At 37.9% G+C, this 21,750-nt stretch overlaps 2 protein-coding genes across 2 annotated transcripts in view; one reads left to right on the plus strand and one right to left on the minus strand.

The window, feature by feature from the left end:
• Window positions 1-5: 5 nt before the first annotated feature.
• LOC107676580 (conserved oligomeric Golgi complex subunit 2-like) lies at window positions 6-7,798 on the minus strand. The gene is made up of 18 exons (XM_016471155.1): window positions 7,536-7,798; window positions 6,572-6,733; window positions 6,417-6,482; window positions 6,255-6,335; window positions 6,081-6,181; window positions 5,305-5,413; window positions 4,665-4,844; window positions 4,377-4,501; window positions 4,152-4,278; window positions 3,876-4,015; window positions 2,728-2,789; window positions 2,363-2,514; window positions 2,077-2,259; window positions 1,914-1,986; window positions 1,672-1,814; window positions 1,072-1,211; window positions 805-985; window positions 6-697 (listed from the first exon to the last, which is right to left on the minus strand). The coding sequence occupies exons 1-18, from the start codon at window positions 7,593-7,595 to the stop codon at window positions 590-592; spliced, it is 2,193 nt and encodes a 730-aa protein (XP_016326641.1). The 5' UTR covers window positions 7,596-7,798; the 3' UTR covers window positions 6-589.
• A 507-nt stretch (window positions 7,799-8,305) lies between these two features.
• The window catches only part of LOC107676556 (piggyBac transposable element-derived protein 5-like), a 17,009-nt gene continuing 3,564 nt past the window's right edge, over window positions 8,306-21,750 (plus strand). The window contains exons 1-5 of the mRNA XM_016471130.1: window positions 8,306-8,981; window positions 12,894-12,997; window positions 17,286-17,420; window positions 18,926-19,106; window positions 20,725-20,922. Of these exons, the coding sequence (XP_016326616.1) occupies window positions 8,672-8,981; window positions 12,894-12,997; window positions 17,286-17,420; window positions 18,926-19,106; window positions 20,725-20,922 (928 nt within the window). The 5' untranslated portion in view covers window positions 8,306-8,671. The remainder of the gene's footprint in view (window positions 8,982-12,893; window positions 12,998-17,285; window positions 17,421-18,925; window positions 19,107-20,724; window positions 20,923-21,750) is intronic.

Here is a 21,750-nt window from a genome sequence, read left to right on the forward strand (position 1 = left end):
AAATATTTCATACTATCCTCATTTTTTATTGTTAAATCTTAGTAGTGCCATTCTTACCCAGTGAAACACAAACTCCAACACCCATTTTGATATTTAAAAAAAAAAAGAGAAGAAAAACAGGTAATTTGAGCATTAAACCTCTTTAGCGTTTGCACTGTTGATGCTATTTGGCAGGGTTCACCAGAGCTAATGTCTGAGGAGAAAAATTTCTGACAGATACAACTCCAGTCAAACACCTGTATTGAGTGCAATGTTTTGATGTAACCACATATGATAGGACACGAGAGCTTATAGAACTTTATATGCTGAGTGTCATACAAAAAACTCTATTCTTTTCTCCAATAAGTTTGATCCATAAATTATATGACTTTTCTGGCCATATTATCCCATATAGTTCAACAATAAATAACTTATCAGAGTAAATCACATTCTTTTAGTGTGCTCCTTCTCCAGACAGGTTGAGATAGCTGCTATTAGAACAGTTGAGGGATGGCAGAACTTCATAAAACCACTCCTGGAGCATATACTGAGCCATGTGGCATCATTCGGATCAGTAACCATTTTGGACCCTACTTTTGATCATTGTGGTTTAGGACCCCGTCTGCTCCACTGAAGCGAGATCTCTTGCTTCCTGTACCAGTTCCAGCAGAGAAGAGAACATGGTGATGTCACTTGGCTGAAGACCCATCTTCTCAATCTTGGGTAAAAAAAAGAAAAGAAAAAAAAGAGAAGTACAATGAAGCAAACCTGATACGCACAAATAGGAGAGAAAAGCTAATCGTTCATCAAAACCCATGTTTATACCTGCTCTCCAAGATACTCCACATCCAGTGCCAGCTGCAGGCGGATCTTACTGTCATCTGATGGCCCTGCATTGACGCCTATGGTGTTGGTGGTGGTCGTTTTCCTAGCCTGTTTCAACCTCTTTAGACTTTCCTCCATCTTCCTCACTGAGCTTAGCACATCTGATATAGTCTCAAAATACCTATTAAACACATAGGTAATTTTTAAACAAAAAGTTCTTCAGTCTAGAATTAATAAAGTTCACCTAGACGTTTGTCTCTGCTGTACCTATGGGTGCAGTCTGAGAGTGTGACCCGGAGCCACTCCTGAATAATGGAGTCTTTCACCACTTTTTTGGAGTCGGTCACCAGCTGATTGAGTGGCTGAAGTGCGTTTTCCATATAGGCTGAGGCTCTGGTGGGCACTTCCTATTAATGAGAGAGCAACTAAAGTTCAGGTCAGAGCACTGAACATCTTTTTGTTTCCATGTAGAGGAAAATGTAAACTTGCAAAGCTTGCAAACTGGCACTTTCAGGCTTTTAAAGTATGTAACAAAGGTAGCTACAGACTTCTTTCACATTATGACATCACATTATGAAACAGATTAGCAAAAAAGAAAAAGAAAAAAGTTCTATCCGGGGACTTTGTTCTATCCAGTGGTTGTTGACTGGTTATTCCTTCCGACGGTTTATAAATTCTGTTTAAGATGGATAGAGTCATCAAATTGTTTGAGAAATCTGTTATTTAACTAAGTAAATATTGTATGGGGAAAAAGTCAACCAAATAATTTATAAACATTTATAATGTGTTTTTTTTCCAGCCTGTCTCAGATCTTGACTCACTGATTTTTGCATGACTTTTAAATATTACATGGGCATATAACTTGACCTTGTTAGTCCTTCGATAAAGTCGTGGGACTTCCGAAGCGTTTTTCAGGAAACGAATGCTCCTTTCTGTTAGATGCTGAGTCATTCTGCTGTTTAGTGTGGGGACGCAGCTGGACAGGGATGCACTGGAATCCTGCAAGGCTTCTGGAGCACCAAACAGGAATCAAACTTATTACTTAGGAACATTAGAAATGGCATCAGAATCTTAGAACATCAGAAATGGCTTCAAACTCCAGAACAAACCTGAAACAATGGCAAAGTTTTTGAACCCAATACTCTCCAATTTTGCCTTGATCATCTCAGAGATATCTGGAATCTGGGAACAGAGTGAAAGTATTTCTCACTCGATCCAAATAAGATCAAAATTAGACTCTTGCTCCATGTGAAAAAAAAAAATCAGAATTACCTGTCCTTGTAACTTATCAACATCAGCTGCAATGAAGACGAGCTTCTTGGTAGACAAAACGTTGGGGCTGCCAGTTTCGCTGTCTGCATCCTGTGATGTGCGACTGGATGTGGAGGAGGCAGAGCTTGGGAGCGGCCTTATCGAATCTTTGCTAGTCTCTGGAGGAGGTGTTTTCGTTAGGACCTGTGAAACAAAAAAGAAAGACATCAATAACAATCCTATTATGATTCATATCATTTCCGCCAGGAAAATGAAAATGCTTTACCTCAGTAAGAAAATGCTTTACCTCAGTAAGAAAGGTGGTGTATCTGGAAATCAGCTGAAGCGTTAGTTTCCAAAATCGATGAGCAACCGGTGGCAGGTACACCTGGTCAGCCCAGCACCTGCACACACAGCTCCACAACACTTCGGTCACCTGCAGGTGGTAGCTGCTGCCCGCTAGTTCACAAATACAAAAAGCAGACTAGGTGTCAGTGGTGATCAGTTACTCGCACTCTTGTGACAGCTATATTTATCACAAAAAGCGCACAACAACAGGTCCACAGATGCATAGAGAAAGCAATACCACATATCCCTGTCAACATGTCCTAAAGGTGTTGTTTTATGTTCATGTGCATTAATTCTTACATTAACCCAAATACACTGACTGACCTGGAGCTGCCTCTAGTCCATCAGAAATGGCATTTTCTAGACTTCCAGCAATCTCCTTTAACCTGAAAAACAAGTCCAGGCAAGAAAGTCAAGAGACAGCTGTAGACATAAAGACTTCAAAGTGGCCTCTGCTACATAGCACTTACATCGATTCTTACTGAAGTTCTCAATGACTTCAAAACTTTCAATATACAGCACAGGATATGCAAAGATGTTGGACTTTTTTTTTTTGACAAATACTAATTCTGTATTAAGCAGAACATTAAACAGCTGATTTGTGATATGAAAGGTCAGACTGGTAATGGAGAACCCATTACACAGGTCCATAATTGGCTGTATGTGACTGCCATGTGGGCTGATGCACAGGAAGTATGGGGGAACGAACGAACGAGTGACAAATGACAAATGCAATTTTACTCTAACTTTTACCAATCCTTTTGGTCATTAAAATCAGAGAACTTTTACACTTGGTCTTTTAATTGTAACAATTAACAAATACAATTTAATTATACTTAAAAATAATTGAATCTGAATAAATAATCATTAAATAGAAGTCTTAAAGATGTCTTAAAGTGTTCAATATCTACAGTAAATAGCAAACATTGTTTCAAATCCAGTATGTTAAACCATTATACAAAGACAACACAAGAGCTACTGAAGTCCACTACAAGACCTTAATTCCAAGAAAAAGCAAACACATTTTACAGGCTTAACTGGCTTGAACAAACTAAGAGAGCAGTGGACTTTATAACCAGCGAATAATAGTGATCAAACATCACAGAGCAAAGACTGTCCAGCCTAAAACACAGATCGATTCTTATTCAGGGCGATTATCTCTCTTTAAATATATTGCACAAAGAACAGAATCCAAGCAACACAGGAGATTCCAAAAAAATTTATGGAAAACAACTATTTGAGTCACTTCCAACAGACACAGGGTGAGTTTACTGGAAGCAGGTTACAAACAACCCCTTTAAAGGAATCTCTTTCTCTGCACTTTTTTTTTTATTGTCAATATATTATATCACAGTGTAGGAAACACTGGGTCAAAGAGATTTTCTATGTTGTATTGACCCAGAACACTAGCTCATGAACAAAAGCACTGGAATGGTACAACTGTGACTGGATTTCTAATTCCTCTTACTCACCGCAGCTGGAAGTACACTGGCAGGTTCCATTTGTTCTGGAAGCTCTGGTAGCACGGATGTGCTCGCAGCCTCTTCACGCTGGCCTGGGAACCACACTGCCTCTCAAACTTACGAACAAAATCCATGCTGACAGTGTATCTCTTCACACAAGAACACAGCAACAAAGATAACCATTTAATGAGGTGTACAATTCCATTTTATAAAGTGATTTCAGTCAAAGAAAACAATAAGTAAATAAATCAAGTCAATGCTGGTGCATTTTTTCACTTTGCTTACCTCATAAAATGCATCTGGGTTTCCAGGATTGAAAAGGGAAGGGATTCTTTCCTCAACACCTCTAATGATCTCAGGCCAAACAGAGTTCACCAGGAAGTCATATCCTGGAACAATGTCTGCTTTATCACTGGGCATACAAAAGGGTAAGCTCATTAAAAAGCATTGTGTGTAATATTACAGCAATGGTACAATGTAGTAAACGTTCACTTTGAGTGGCAGACATACCTAGAGATTGCCCCACCAGTCACCTCTCGCAGCAGTCGACAATGGTGAGGCACAAACTCCAACAGCTTTGCATACATAATTTTAAGACCGTTAGGGTTGGATTTGACAAATTGTTCAACTATAACCTGACACAAAAAGGAGAAATCGGCATTCAGATGGAGAAGACGGATGCATTTTGTATCTGTAGGCTTGAATCTCATTTGCAAAACTCACAACACTGTAAATAATGACAGATATGCAAATTACAATTGACTGTACTGCTGTAACCGGGTGATATGCAAAATCTACCTCATCCATGTATGGTTTGACTAAGACCTGTCCGACCAGTGCCTCTGCATCCCTCGTCTTATCTATGGTAGCATATGTCCTGAGGCAATGCCGTACAATATCTATATTTGACTTCTGCAGGCCTTGGATCAGTAAGCCTTCCAGTGACTGCTGAAGCATAGCTGTGATACCTGCTATTCTCTGGAACACAGAGAAAAGCACTCACAAAATCAGTAATTAGATATACGGCATATGGACAAAAGTATTGGGGCACCTGACCATTAAACCAGCAGGGACTTTAATGACATTATATTCTAAATACACAGACATTAATATGGAGCTGGTCCCCCCCTTTGCAACTGTAACAGCTCCCACTCTTCTGGGAAGGCTTTCCACAAGATTTTGGAATGTTTTTGTCACCAGTAGAGCACTTGCGAGGTCAGACACTGATGACGGATGAGAAGGCCTGGCTTGCAATCTCCATTCCTGTTCATCCCAAAGGTGTCCAGGTGACTGAGGTCAGGGATCTGTGCGGGTCAGTCAAGTTCTTCCACACCAAACTCAGTGGCGGCATTTACACCGTGTCCGATGTTTGGCATTGAATTTCATAATTTCATAATGACAAGCAACACAATGGGATACTTTAAGACTGGGAGCTCACCGGTCGGACTTTATCAAGCAATGGCATTCCTTTGCTCTGGACTGCATGAAACTGTAACTGGTTGAACTCGGTGGCAATCCGCTCTAGAATCTGACCTGCCAGAAGAGGACTTAAAAACAAAGAATAAGCTGTTCATTCAAGTGTAAAGTAAAATGCAAATGGTACATGATCTACAGAATCCTTTCCTTAAGCCATGAGTCATATTTCAAGAAGTTGTTTTGCTGCAATGTACACTACTGTACCGTTTGTGGTCAGTATGATTTTATTGTGATTAATACTTTTATTCAGCAAGGAGTGTGTAAAGTGACTTTAAAGACTTTTACATTGTAATAAAGATCGCTATTTCAAATAAACACTGTTCTTTTGACCTTTCCATTCATCAAAGAATCCTGAAAAAATATTTAATGTATGTTTCCACAAAAATATTAAGCAACATCGTTTCAACATTAATAATAAGAAATAATTCTGAGCATCAAAACAGCATATTAGAAAGATTTCTGAAAGATCATGCGACACTGAAGACTGGAGTAATGGCTGCTGAAAATTCAGCTTTGCCATCGCTGGAATAAATTACATTTTAAAATATATTTGAACAGAAATCATTTATAATTATTTTAAATTGTAATATTTCACAATAGTACTGGTTTTACTATATCAAATAAATGCAGCCTTGGTGAGCATTAGAGACTAATTAAAAAAAAAAACTTTGACAACTAACTTTTGACAGGAGTGTATTTGTCTCATTTACTTCATGCCTCTTTCGCTACTTCACGTACCTGCTGGTCTCAAGGGATGTTGTATCTTTAGTGTTTTGGTGAAGAATTTTCTCAATCTTCTCCACTGATCTCACAACTTGGATAAGTTTTAACACACAGAGCTACAATAGACACAATGTTGGACAATGTGTGCATAGTTGTAACAGTATTTTAAGTTTCATCACCATGACTTACCTTCTTTTTTTGAATGTCATCTTGCTTGGATAGCTGGGTGTCTATAGCTTCAATAACTTCATTCACAGAGGATCTCAAACTCTGTACATGAGAGGAAGATACTTAGATGATGACTTACATATGGCCAATTCAAATGTATTCACTCATGTGTTAAGCACTTACCAGCACCTCTTCGCGTAACTGGCCCAGAGGGACAGAGAGCTGATTAAGGGCTTTATCCATTCCAACCTAAAACACAGATACAAACAATAAGCCTCCAAAGCATGTGGCAAAACTCATAATGCTCCAGAAAAAGACATAAAGCACACAAGACTCACAAGATTCGTGGAAAGGTTAACGAAATCTGCATAGTCTTTATTGATAAGCTCGACCATGGCTGTTTTGAGAAGCCTGTAATATTGCTCCAGATCTTCACGCATCTCTTCCAGCTGGACACGCTTTCTGTAATCAGCCACAAATTTGTCCACGTCGAAGTCATCCTGCATAGAAATGTACAAATATTTAAAATCAAAATACCATCAGGCAGAAAGGTGTCAAATAATGTCAAACACAAGGAAGGACAACTGGAAGACAGTCAAGAGATTGTTGTATGGAGAATAAATATCAAAAAGAGCTTCCATTAACCCTCTGCTCTGTTTGGTGGTTGAGAGACCACACATCCATTTTAAAATACATTTTAAAGATAAATATCAAGCTGACATTTTAATGACTTTTCATAAATCACATGAGAAGTGATTATAAACTATTTCAATGTGATAACATTCTCCAACTGTCCTCCATGTAGAATGCTATGTTGTGTATGTTTGTAGGTCTGTGAGACCCCAGATGCTGTTGCTGTACACGCTGTAAAAAAGTTCTCATTCTATCAGTTGCATTTTTGAGTATTTTTTTTATTTTTCTACAGTATATTTTGGTTGGTTCAAAACTACATTGAAGTGAGTCACATTTATAAAAAGAGCATGGATTTGTGAGGGTTAAAACTTTATTCAAGTCCAACAGGTTTTGTCTTAGTCAAATGAACATATTAAAAGTGCCTGAAATGGAAAAATAGATTAATTTGCTAATTATTATTATTATTATTTGTATGTGTACATCATTGGGGTCTCTGGTGTCCCAACATAAAGTCAGTCTGGGCAGCGTTAAAGATACTTGCTCAAGCAGTACTTAAACATATAAATACAACACACAAACTAAACATAAACCGCTGCTCAATCAAGTTAGTTACTATAAAGCTGAATACAAGTCTCTTTTCAGTTGATATATTACTAACAGATCCCTCACCTTCATAAATTCGTCTTTGTCGAAACACAAAGAATCGGGTCCCTTTGGTAACGTCATCATTCTTTTAGGACGGCCACAAACAAAATAACCTGCAAATGTATTTGTTTAAACGTGAAGATTATTTGCTACATTTCGTTCAAATGACACAGTAATCGACTCAACTTCCGCAAACATGGCACACGCTAACGAGTGGGTGGAAAATACAAAACCCTGCTGTGTCCGAAAGAGAGAATATCTGCGAAGAGCGCCTTGACTGGCGACCAGCGGTACTGCAGCACGACTATACTCCACAACCAGTGATGAAAACTAATTTGATGACAAATTATTCCCCCAGCTATGTGAACACACGTATTTTATACTGCCAAGGACACTTGAATAGTGTTTTATTCCTATTATGTAACCGGTGTTACAACTATAGGGTGAAAAATTACTTAGTTACTCAATAAGACTAGAAAGCTGCAAGCAAGTAACATAATGTTTAACATAACGTTTTCTATAACTATCAATATTTAAATTTTATTTAAACTTGAAATAAACTTTTATAAACTTTAAACTTTTATTAAATAACAAAAAAAATACATTTACATTTGTATGATATAAATTGCTTTACATTTTAAAATGTCTAACTGGATCTCGTTTGATGCTATTGTATATTTAAACTGGAAAATATTAATACGCCCACAAGGCATTTTAACAATATGGCAGAGCAAATACATCTATGATTCATTCAGAGGTTAATCCCATTGGACAGTGCAGGGAGACCGAGTCAGGTGATTTCCAAGGAATCCGGAGATTCATTCAGTCATTCTCCACAGAGAGGGGAGGCCGCCCAACCCGGATGCACAGATCGTTTGTGGAGCGGTCAGTTGTGGGGTTCAGCCCGCAGGACTGGGAGTATTTCAGCACCAGAAAGGACGAACAGCTCCCGCGGCGTTCACCTTTGTTTCCACGCCGCTACTGAGACCTGCGCCCGCTGCATCACGCGCAGAGGACCGAGACACGCTCGCTCGCACGCACGCACGCACGCAGAGGGACTTGGTGGAACAGACTGTATGCCGGATTTGACACTTTTAAGGAAATCATTTGCATGCCGAATCTCGCTGTGTGTAGCAGCTCTACGTCGGGACTGACAAACGATGGCGGAGTGTGGAAGGAGGGGACTGTCGCTCCTCGAGGAAGCGCGTTCTCGCTACGAGAGCCTGCAAATTTCCGATGATGTGTTCGGGGAGTCAGGAGACGACAGCAGCGAAAACCCCTTTTACAGTACAACGGGAGACTCCAATTCGGATAACTACACGGAGACAAATCCGGACGATGCCAGAGCAGGTGAAACTAGGGGTCAGAGCTGCGGTCCCCCCGGTTCCGCCTCCAACGGCCAGGCGCAGGAGGAGGGATGGAGCGACTCGCTACAGGACCTCAGTGTGCCCCACTATCAGGACACGCATGGTAAGTTGGTCTAATGATGAGCGAACCTCATGTAAATGCAATGCAGCTTCATCATCCTTGAGAGGCCTGCATGCTCCACTAGTAATTAAGCTCACAGATGGGACTCTTTGATGACTACATTGATTTACTTTGATCTCTCTCATCAGATGGCTCCAACAGATGACACAATTCCTTCAAATATGGATAAGGGGTGATTAGTAACTGGCTCTTTGAAATCCTGCACATAGCGTGGGGGAAGAGAAAATAGGAACTGAGATAGCATGCCAAATTTGGATTTTCATTCCAGTTGAGGATACTTCCAGTGTCTAATCTCTGCCAGACTCAGAGCAGCTGTGATTATGAGTATGATTAGCTCTGTATCAGGGTAGGAGGGTAATTTGCATAGGCAGATGAGAGGAGGCTCTTATTTCTGAGAAATTCACACTTTAATGTGGTTAGATGGCAGCTTTTAGAGGAGATTTACACTTGGTGTAAATGCTTTCTTATCAAGTGATGTACTATACACATATCCAGCAAGTGGCAATTAAGACCGTAGAGAGAACAAATAAGTAAAGACTAATGAGAATAAGGACAAAAAAAGTAAACTAAAACCATGCACATGTCAGACCCAATCATTTGTTGTAGGATAAAATCCTTAACATTCCTGTCAGGCAGTCACCAGTTTAATTTAGTATTCAATTAACTGTCAGTGTAGGTGGCTTAATCTCATTTTAAGAAATTTTAATAATGCCTTGCATTCAAAGTGTCACCACATTTTATCCAAGCGCACGACTGACTGACTGTCTAGACTTTTATGCCATAGACAAACACTCATTTAGTCATTTTTATGAACTCAGTTTACCTGATCAATTTTGCATGACTTATCAGTATAAAGATGCTTGCCAGTCAAATGCTTGTGGTCCCACTGCCTACCCAGCAATCTAAAACAAATGCAATGAAATACAAAACAGATAGGGTATGTTGCTTAATGGTTTATTCATTTATTTAACAGTTAAAGATGCTGTGCATGTCGGAACAGATTTGGAGAAATTTTGCATCACTTGCTCAACGTGGATCCTCTGCAGTAACAGTTGATAAAAACATCACAATAATCCACAAGTAATCCACACGACTCCAGCCATCAATTAACTTCTTGTGAAAAAAAAAAATTGAGGGGTGAACTATTCCATTAAAGTCATGACACAGAAATGTGATCAAACCTGCTAAATGTAAAAGATATTGTGATGCCAGCGTTTATCAGTATATGTCTCACAAAGTATTAAATGAACGGTTTTCTAGTTTCTCTTACCAGGAAATTAAATATGAAATTAAATCATTCATGACTGGAGTTTGACTGGAATAGTCCAGTTGTACAAAGTAAAAAAAAAGATATATTGTGATAAAATCCTGAATATGCACTCCTGTAATGAATGAATAGGAGAGAGAAAGAGAATGGCTCATTTTTGATTTCAGCCACACTATATTTCTCCCTGAATCATAGATAGAGATAATCATGTGCTAATGCCAGATAGACTTGCAAATACTGTGGTTTACATAATGTGCAGGGAATCATTTCTGCCTGAATAACAAAATGTGTTTTTTTTTCTAGCAAGGATGGTTGAGAGTTCTATCTGTTATTGTATATGTTCTGCTCTAATTGCCATTTAATGGCAGTCTAAATATTGTCATAAACAGGAGTGAAGAGAATCCTTGGCATCTCTTACTGTACAGACCATGACTGCTTGACATGTGGATCGATAGACTGATACTAATATCATGCTTCATTTCACTCAAGTCAAAGTGACCCAAGAGCATCTTTAAATGACGCATGTACGTGTGTGTTTTTAAATGTCATATAAAGAGCTTTCATTGCACAAATATGAAAAAATGGAAGATTGATGCTATCAGCTGATGCTTAATGAACCAAAACATACTGAGAAATACATTAAAATGCCACGATAATGTTTTAGAAGAAAGTATCCTAATCTGAATATAATGCTTTTTCTTGTTGTGATTTGAACATTTTCCAAATTGAGTAGATTCCGTGCTGTTGAAAAATGACGCATCTTTCCGTCGTGGTTGCTCAGAAAGTTCTGTCTGTCACCATGGGGGGAAATGGGCCATCTGGTTGCTGCCTTTGCTTTGGCACAAGCTGCAAAATGATGCATGAAAGATACACAAAGTCAGTCCACAGACATTTTGCATTTCATGTCATGGGTCAATAAGATGTGACACTTGTGGATACTGACAAACAATGTTTCATCAGAGCGAGCTGTCAGTGCTGTTTGTATAAGGTAAATGTCTGGCACAACACTCTAGCCTGACTGTGATTCTTATATAAGGTCTATATTATTTAGGTCAACATAATAACACGCTTTGTGCTCTCGCTTACATCCTTTACACTTTGTGGTTATTTAAAGCATATCATTTAACATATCTCAAGTAATTTGAAAAATATCGAATTATAGAATGATAAACCAAGGGACAATAAAGAGCTATAAGTTATACTTAATTTTGCCCACAACAGATCTTTGTCAAACCCAACAGTTCTGTGACATGATTGTTAAACTGAGACACAAAGCTTGGACAGTTTGAGGGCTATATGGTGTAATTCTCCTCCTGTTGTGAGATCTAAAATAATAAGATCAATTCATATCAGCTTGCTTATTTGTATAAAGGAGGTGTAGAGAAGGTACAGGGACTGCTGGTTCTTCTTCTCAATAATTAATCTAGGAAACTATGTAGCACTCCAGCAGCTGTTCTCCTGGAAGACTGAATGTAGACACAGAGATAAATAAAAATATTTTGATGTTCTACAGAACTTCTGGGTGTGGAAAGAAAACCTCTTTGAACACAGCATTGGTTTGTTCAGTTCATGCATTTTAGAAGCGATATGGCCATTATCTAGATTAAGCTACAGAGTCATACTGTATTACATAACACCGATTTAATACCATAAAAGATTTCAAGCCAGATATGAACATAGAACTGTTTGCTCTATCAATATCATGCTGCAATTTTTAAACTAAAGGAAATTCAGACCAGCATGAAAATAATAAATCTAACTTTTAAAAAAATATTAAAAATATGTATATACATATTTTGCATAGAGACCTTTAATAAAATACTTTTGGGAAGTTGACATGTCCAGCTATACTTAACACAAAACAATTAAAAAAAAAAAAAAGCGTTTTTTCAAATTCTTCATAATTATTATGCATGCAATATTTTAAAAATGTAAAAATTATATTGTCACACAGCAGGACCATTTAATGAAGTAGTGAAAAAGGCAAAAGCATAATTAATGAGGACCATTTACAATACCTAAGATATACAGCTTACCTTATACATTTATATAAATTTTAATCTATACTAGTTATTAAGAAGACCATGAACACATTGTGTCAACTACCTATTTTTAGCATACTGTGCAAAATGTTTATATAATCAGCAACTTTGTGATATTTTTCTTGAGATGTTTTCTCTCTCTCTCTCTCTCTCTCTCTAACTGATCTTCTTTAGTGTTTGATAAGTAGTTTATACAAAAAGGCACAGATGAATGAACATAATACACTGTACAATGGTCTTTATCCTGGGGGAATGTTTGAGCTTGCTTTACAAGCTTCTTCAGAGCTGTAATGGGAGATGAGCTACTGGTTGAATAGCAGATGTTGTGGTTAGGTTAAGATGTGTGTCATGCATGAACATGTGAGGCTTTGGAAAGCATGACAGAGCCATTTGTTCATGAAAATAATGAAATAATGAAGACAATTTCAAGACAATTTTTACAACAGATTTCCTTTGTAAATCAGAATCCTGTACAGTTTTTACTCACAGTTGTATATTGCACTCAAATCAATTACACACTCTCTTGCTTTGGGGTCATTAGGCCACTGTGGCACTGAGTAAATGTGTGGCAAGTTGTAAGTGCAGTTGACGGCCAGTGCTCTGCTTTGGGGTTTTCGTCACTACAAAATAATACCCACATAACTCTCCAGCAGAGCTTCGCCTCATCCTTCAGGCCCTCACAGACACAGGTAAAGATCATACTTCAATTAAATGTAGAAATCACTCAATAGTCAATCAGCAATAACCAATATGTTGAAGGTACAAAGAGAAAGTGCACAACCCAACTCTTCACATGAACTTTTTGGAAACTAGGACTAGCAGACATATTCCATTTCTGTGCTAGTAGAAAGTGGGTTTGGGGCTGAAATCAGAGCACGTTCTGCTGTAATTGGGAGAGCCTGGTGTCCTGTCACATGTCCCCAGGCTGTGAGCTTTATGGTGCCATTGAAAAGTCTGGAGGGTTTTTTACATCTGCAACTTTTCAGAGCTGCTGAATGCAATACTCAAAGTCTGTTGTACTTTGAATCTAATTAGACTGAAAACAAACTAGTAAAATGCTTGTTCTGAAACGTTACAGTTAAAGGATACCTCAAGCCCTTAAAGACATTTTGAGTTATTCATAAGCTTAGAAGACAACATTTTGACCTTTATTCTTTGTACTCTTTTGTAAGTCCCTCAGGTTCCATTTCTTCATGTATCCAGCTTATGTGTCTGGAACTTAAATTAAATTATTAATAAATATGTAATTAAATTATTATTGAATTAAATTATTAAACTGAATAAGGGATGTGAATTAAATATGTTAATTACACTTCTGTTCAAAAGTTTGGGGTCAGTAATATTTTTTTGTAAAGAAATTAATGCTTTTACTCAGCAAGGATGCATTAAATTGATAAGAAGTGACAGTCAGACATACATTGTTATAAAAGATTTCTGTTTTGAAAAAATGCTGTCTATCATCAGAGAATCATAAAAGAAATATCATGGTTTCCACAAAAATATTAAGCAGCACAACTGTTTTCAGCACTGGTAATAATGAGAAATGTTTCTTAAACAGCAACTCAGTATATTAGAATGATTTCTGAAGGATCATGTGACACTGAAGACTGGAGTAAAGGCTGCTAAAAATTGTTTGTAATTGTAATATTATTTCACAATATTACCATTTTTACTGTATTTTTGATCAAATAAATTCAGCCTTGGTTAGCATGAGAGACTTATTTCACAAACATTTAAAAGTCTGACTGACCCCAAACTTTTAAACAGTAGTGTACATTATATGCTGATTACTTAATCAGAGTAATTGCAATTAATTTAGAGAAAAGCTTCTAAATGAAGACAAACTGACATTACATTCTTGTGATTAATGCATACGTTTTTTTATATAATGAATTGTACTACGCTAACATATTAAATTGACACTCCTATTTTAAATCAAAATTGCTGTAAATAAATATGATAAACAATGAAGTGAGATATCTGATTCAGAGTGCTATAAGCTTATAGACAGTAATTGCAGATTCTGTTAATCTAATAGCGCCAAATCTCACTTTAAATGTAGTCTTCTGTTAGATAAAATAACAATAATAATGCGCTCATTGTGTCAGACATTCAAATGTCAGGCTAACATCAGGGAGTTTACTGTTAAATGACAAGAAGACTTCTAAATGAGCACAGCTGTGCCAAGTAAGCCATTTCAACATCCTCCTACATTTGTTCATTTTTTTCCTCTCTTCATTTGGAAAATGAGTTTTCGGTGGATTCAATGATCTGTGCTTCTGCTTTCAGATAGGGGACATAAAATTGGAACTGAGTTGTAAGAAGTAATCTTGAAATATGGGCTAGAATCTGAGCAGTCCATTATTCAGCAAAAGTGAAACATATTTATTACATTCGGTCAAATTAAAGGCTAGAATAAATTAGAATAAATGATTTGCGCTTCCTCAAGACATTGTTTTTCAAACAGTATGAATAATTCACGGGGTATAATGCATCTCAGCACATTCATCTTTTAAACAGCCATCAGGGATTTCTTTTAGTAACTAGCTTTTGGTCTATTTCCCCCTTGATTCATGGTGGCCAGCAGGACTTCAGGCAAGAATGTGAGAATACACTGAACATACATACATATATTTATTTACTGAGTGACTGATTGTGTAATTTAGTACGAGGGAAAGTGTGACATATACAGTTATACAGCTAGACAAATTAAATAAAATTAAATTGAAATTTCCTTTGAGAAAAGTTGTAATTCTCCTTCTGATGATTTGGTGCTAATCACTGGACCCTTGCTGGACCCCCTGCAGTTTGCTTATCGAGCAAACAAGTCTGTGGATGATGCAGTCAACATGGGACTGCATTTGTATTATATCCTACAACATCTGGACAGACCAGGGACTTACGTGAGGATCCGGTTTGTGGACTTCAGCTCCGCTTTAAACTCCATCATCCCGGATACTCTCCTGATTAAACAGACATCAGACCTCCATCTGTCAGTGGATCACCAGCTTCCTGACAGACAGGCAGCAGCTAGTGAGGCTGGGAAAATTCTCAACCAGCACCTGCACCATCAGCACTGGCGCCCCCCAGGGATGTGTTCTCTCCCCACTGCTCTTCTCCCTCTACACCAACGACTGCACCTCTAAAGACCCCTCTGTCAAGCTCCTGAAGTTTGCAGATGACACCACACTTATTGGCCTCATCCAGGATGGAGAAAAGTCTGTTTACAGAAAGGAGGTTAAAGAGCTGGCTGTCTGGTGCAGTTATAACAACCTGGAGCTCAACACGCTCAAAACAGTGGAGATGATGGTGGACTTCAGGAAAACCCCCCTGCACTCCCCCCACTTACCATCATGAACAGCACTGTAACAACAGTGGAGTCATTCATGTTCCTGGGCACCACCATCTCTCAGGACCTGAAGTGGGAGTTCCACATAGACTCCATTGTCAAGAAGGCCCAGCAGAGGCTGTACTTCCTTCGCCAACTGAGGGAGCTGCTGATACAGTTCTACTCTGCAGTCATTGAATCCGTCCTCTGCACTTCTATAACTGTCTAGTTCAGCTCAGCTACCAAATCAGACCTTAGAAGATTGCAGTGGATAGTTCGGACTGCTGAGCGAATCACTGGTATAAACCTCCCCACTCTCCAAGAACCACACTCATCCAGAGTGAGTAAAAGAGCTGGCAAAATTATTCTGGACCCCTCACACCCAGGCCACTTCCTCTTTGAACTGTTGCTGTCTGGTCAGCACTAAGTAGAACAGCCAGGCTTAAGAACAGTTTCTTCCCTCAGGCAATCCATCTCATGGACAGCTAACTTGGCAATAAACGTGTAATACACAACACTATTTATACAGTTATTTATTTAGCACAGATACCTCTTTTTACATTTCCTTGCATTTGTACATAACACACCTGTACACACAAATACCATCTATTGTCTACTTTGTATAATGTGTTTTTTTTTGTTATTTACTATTTACTTATCCTATTTTTATTCTTTTTATTATCTGTGTCTTATCTTGTCACTGTCATTCAGTTTGTGCTGTGGAAGCTTCTGTCACCAAAACAAATTCCTCATATGTGTTAACATACCTGGCAATAAAGCTCTTTCTGATTCTGATTCTAATTAAGGTCCTTTGAACTCCTGCCCTTTGAAAACCCCATTAATCCCTGTTCCTACTAAAGTGCTCTTTTGAGACATTTTTAGGTTCTTTTTGGACTTCAAGTAAAATTAATAATCTGCCATGGTGGAATAGGTTGTCAACTTCTACATTTACAACTTATTTATATTAAAGGGATAGTTTACTCCAAAATTGAAAATTTAGTATCCTCATTTAAATTTAGTAACCAGTATGAAACCCTCAATGCTGGTGAACTATCCTTTTATGGTTGTCATTAACCTGCATCTTAGCTTGGTATTTCTACCAGTAGATTTTAATGAATCAGCTTCAGCTCCTAAATCAAATTTGCATTTCATGAGGCCTTTATGTGACCCATCTCAGAGACACCCCTCAATTACTCGCCTGCCATGAGTAAACTAAACACCATCTGCGTCTCTCAGCTCTTCCAGTGCCATGGTTATATCACCTTGACAATGTGTGCCAACCAGCCCACTTTGACTGCCACAGTGTGGGTTTGGTTCTTATCCCCTATTGGCAAACAAGAAGGCATTCAGCACAGCCACACATGCCCTGTTTAACTGCTTCAGCTCTAAAAGAGGGTTTACTGAGTCAAACACTGCTTAAAATAAACATATTATGATATCTATAGGGAACATGGCTGGTTAGGTTTAACAGATCTATCATACCTGACTTGACAAGCCAACATCTTTTCCCAGGATCTTCATCAAGATTTCAGCGTGCACCTCCTGCAGGGAACATAAAAAGTTTGAAAAGCAACTTTGCATTAACAAATGATGTGTTTGAAGTGTTATCATGGTGGAATTTTCATATGAGACATGCTGCTTTCCCTCAGGTCCTCCATGAGCCCTTGATTGATGAGGACCCCGTGTTCATTACCACATGTACAGAGAGGGAGCTGCGCAAGAGGAAGAAGAGAAAGTTCAGCCTGTGGGTGCGACAGTGCAGCTCCACTGGTTTCATCTGTCAGGTGAATGCACACACGCTCCCACAGGGAAAGCACAGGAGGATATCCCACAAAAAATTTATCAACTGCCCCAAGATGTTATGTCACATTGTTTCTAATGAGAAAGTATTTATTGAAAATATTTTGCCACTCTGTTGCCACAAACAAAGCAATTTTACACAATTCTGTGATATTTGTTAACGCAAATAAATTACAAATTTAAATAAATTACTACAGAGAAGCAGATGGAATCAATAAAATATCATTTATAGAGTCAACAAAGAAAACGAAAGCCCAGACCACTTAACATAATTCTCTTGGTCTGTGCCTGTTAGAGAAAATAACTGCTATGCGCCTTTGGGGAGTAAACCAAACAGATAACAGAATTTATTGTCCTTACTTCAGTATTTTTGATGTACTGTGCACTACCATTCAAAAGTTTAGGGTCTGTAAGATTTGTTTTGTTTTTAATGTTTTTGAAATAAGTCTCTTATGCTCACCAAGGCTGCATGTATGTGGTCAAAATACAGTAAAACAGTAATACTGTGAAATAATATTACAGTTTAAAGTAATTAATTCCTGTGATGGCAAAACTGAATTTTCAGCAGCCATTACTGCAGTCTTCAGTGTCACATGACCCTTCAGAAGTCATTCTAATATGCTGATTTGGCGCTCAAGAAACATGTGGGTCCCACTTTATGTTAAGTGGCCTTAACTACTATGTACTTACATTTAAATTAATCATTTGGTACAATGCACTTATTGTGTTCATGCATGTTTTTACATTGTACTAATATTTAAAAAAAATACCTGCATTTAATTACATCTGTAATTACATTTATAATTACACCATTGTTGACCCATCCCTTACACCTTAACCCACCCTTAAACCTACCCATACCACCTAACCTGTCCCTAACCTGTCCCTAACCTTACCCATATCCCACCTCAATAGCAGCAAAAGTGTTTTGCACTACAATATGAACATAATAAGTACATTGTACTTATGTTTTGATGTAAGTACATAGTAGTTAAGGCCACTTAATATAAAGTGTGACCAACATTTGTTTATTATTATTAATTTTGAAAACATTTTTGTGGAAACTGTGATACATTTTTTCAGGATACTTTGATGAATAAAAGAACAGCATTTATTTGAAATAGAAATCTTTTGTAACAATATAAATGTTTTTACTGTCACTTTTGATCATTTAATGCATCTTTGCTGAATAAAAGCATTCATTTCTTTAAAAAAAACATACTCACCTCAAACTTTTAAATCGTAGTGAATATTGAAGTTTATTTAAGAAAAAGATTAGATTGATTAGATAGTGATAAGAGATATCAGAGATCTCAGAATGCCAAATCATTCACCATAATATCCAGTGAAATGTAAATTATTAATGAATAATTATATATATTATATAATTATATATATTATATATAATTATATATATAATAATGGAAAGTAAATAATGTCAATTCTGATTTATTGTTTAAGCAGCTTTAAATTCTTTCTTCTTTACCAGATCTATGTTCATCTAAAGGAGGGTCCAGGTCCAGATGGTTTGGACACGTTGAAAAATAAACCCCAGCTTCACAGTCTGGTGGCCAAGCAGCTCTGTCAGAATCTGGCTGGCCGTAATGCAATCATCTTCACTGGCCCAAGCATCACAAGTCTAAACTTGTTTCAGGAATTTGAGAAACAGGGTAGGTGCTGTAACTCATGTGCAACAGTGCTGCATCTGTCAGTTCTTTGCATCATTATCTGCTCTACTTCTTTTAGTGAATTCTGCCTTGGCTTTGGTTTGCTTCTTTTTTTTCCGTCTCTTTAATCTTCTCTCCATCTGATGTTCCTCATCCCCTGCAGTTTTTAATTACACGGTGACAGTATCCTGTGGCAAGGAATAAATGGGGAGAGTGAGAGGAAGTTGACCTTGAGTTCTCAAAGCAAACGCGTGTTTCATACTCAAAGATTATTTGAAAGCCTCCAGCTGGGCCGCAAGGAGTGAGTGTTAATACAGCTAGAATGGATAAAGCTAGTGGCCAGCTTCTTTTTTTCTCTCTACATTTGAATCAAAACATTTCACATTATTAGAGAACTAGGTCATAATTGGATGTCGTGTAGAATTTTTATATCAGCTTCATCCATAGCCTCATACAGTACTGTTCTAGGGAGTAATAAACTAAAAGTAGTGACTTTTCAATAGCGTGACAGTAGCTCAGTTGTTTTCAAAGCAGCGTAGCTTTTTTTCAAAAGTAACATTGTAAATCGCAACATTGTGTTTTTTTAATGTCATGATTGCAACTTCACAATTAAGTGCCACAGCAAAGTAAAATTTATTTTTGCATAAATCATATTTATTTTTGCATTCTTTTAATAATGGAAAGAAATTAATTTCTATTGAATTGTCCTAGTGGGCTGCAAGCAAAAACATCATACAACATGTCCGATTCATAAACAAATTACTATTATGAGAAATAAAAATACTATTATGTGTCAGTTCTTTTGATGAATGCTATAAGAGACAAGTTATTTTATTTGAATAAGTTCAATGAATCCTTCACTGAACTGAATCCAGCAGAACTGTTCACCATTACAAACACATGCTGAAAAACAAACAAGCTTGAATGCTTGAGCAAAACAGCACAATGGATATCTGACAAATGGTCTATTATTCATACAAAGAGTGAACAGGATATCACTCAGCTGTACAACATATGTCCAGTTCAATGAATTGGTTTGTTCAGAGAGTTCACGTAAAGCAGTGACTTTTGATGGTTTTTACATAGTTTTTCTTTGTAGAAAAATGGTATCGAAAAACAATATGGCTGTTTATCAGCACAGCTGTGATTCAGCCGTAGGCACGAGGATGCAGGCCGAAGATAATTTATTTATTTTATTTTATTTCAGATAACATTGATTTAGTTAAAAGTTGTCCAAACACTCCTGAGTGAATCCTACTGGACATTTGACAGCACTTTGTTCATTGTATAAGTATATAGGATGGAGAAGAAAGTCTTCAAGGAAAGATTAGTCACACAATTGTCCCCTTTGCGGGGAGGATGAATAATCATCATATCTCAATCAGATTTCTAGGCCACTTTCAGAGAGGCTGCAGCATCCGGCAGTGCTGTGGAGAAGACATCTGCTCACAGCTTCATAGATCACACATGCAGGGGTCTATTCATGTGACCTCTATTCATCCGATCAGCATTCAAATGTGAACACTTGTGCCATAAACTGAGCGCTCAGGCTAAATATTCATTCTCAGCCTGATGGATTTTTTTATTTTTGTTCTTTAATTTTTTTCTTCCTCTCCTGCAGGCATCTACTGCTGCGGGTTGTTGAGCACCAGGAAGAGCGATTGTACAGGTCTTCCTCAGTCTATGCTGATCAATACCGAGGCTCCACAGCAACGTGGCCAGTCTCACATTAAGATGAGAGGCAATATGTCCATAATCAACTGGTACAACAAAGGCAACTTCAGGTTCCTCACTAATGCCTACCCTCCCACTAAAGAAGGTAAGAAACACACAGGACAGGCAGATGATATGTTTCTTCTTGCTTGAATAAAGCAGTTTTTTCAGTTTATAATAAAAGGAATAGGGCTGCCAATTTAACACATTAATTAAATAATTAGTTAGGAAGAAATAACGCGATTTTTTTTACGCAGTTAAAGGGTTAGTTCACCCAAAAATGAAAATTAGCCCATGAAGTACTCACCCTCAAGGCATCCTAGGTGTATATGACTTTCTTCTTTCAGACGAATCCAGTCGGAGTTATATTAAAAATTGTCTTTGATCTTCCAAGCTGTTTAATGGCAGTCAGCGGGTGTTGCAGTGCATCAGTCCAAAAAAAGTGAAATAAAGCGCATCCATTCATAATAAAAAGTGTCTCATACGGCTCCGGGGGGTGAACAAAGGCCTCCTGTAGCGAATCGATGCATTTATGTAAGAAAAATATCCATATTCAAAACGTAATAATCACTTTAATCTAGCTTGCGCCAACAGTTGTACACAGAAGCAGTTCCGGGAGGATGACGTATGGAAGTCGGCTTTGCGCATGCGCCGCTCATATGTGACGAACACGGAAGCGCAGCAGAGAGATCAAAACAAAACAACAGTCACTAATTAGAAGTACAAAACGAGGATTTGTAAAGAAGAATGTCAGAGGATTTCGATATAAGCCAAGAGGAGACTGGTTTTCCTTTGCTAAAGTAAGGAAACTTTGCTTCCTTTGCTCCTGTAAAAAAACGCTGGTTTTCACGAGACTCACTGGCGCATGCGCAACGCCGACATCTTACGTCATCTTCTCGGAGCTGCTTCCGTGTACAACTGTTGGCGCAAGCTA

Source organism: Sinocyclocheilus anshuiensis, unplaced genomic scaffold, assembly GCF_001515605.1.
Source record: "Sinocyclocheilus anshuiensis isolate Anshui unplaced genomic scaffold, SAMN03320099.WGS_v1.1 scaffold204, whole genome shotgun sequence".
Taxonomy (NCBI): Eukaryota; Metazoa; Chordata; class Actinopteri; order Cypriniformes; family Cyprinidae; genus Sinocyclocheilus; species Sinocyclocheilus anshuiensis.

Excerpts from the sequence above, each read along its gene's own strand:
- LOC107676580 (XM_016471155.1), bottom strand. The coding sequence starts at position 7,595 with ATGATGACGTTACCAAAGGGACCCGATTCTTTGTGTTTCGACAAAGAC. Across the intron at positions 986-1,071 it reads CTCTCAGACTGCACCCATAG|GTATTTTGAGACTATATCAG; the intron begins GTACAGCAGAGA and ends TGTGTTTAATAG. Across the intron at positions 698-804 it reads TGGAGTATCTTGGAGAGCAG|ATTGAGAAGATGGGTCTTCA; the intron begins GTATAAACATGG and ends TTTTTACCCAAG.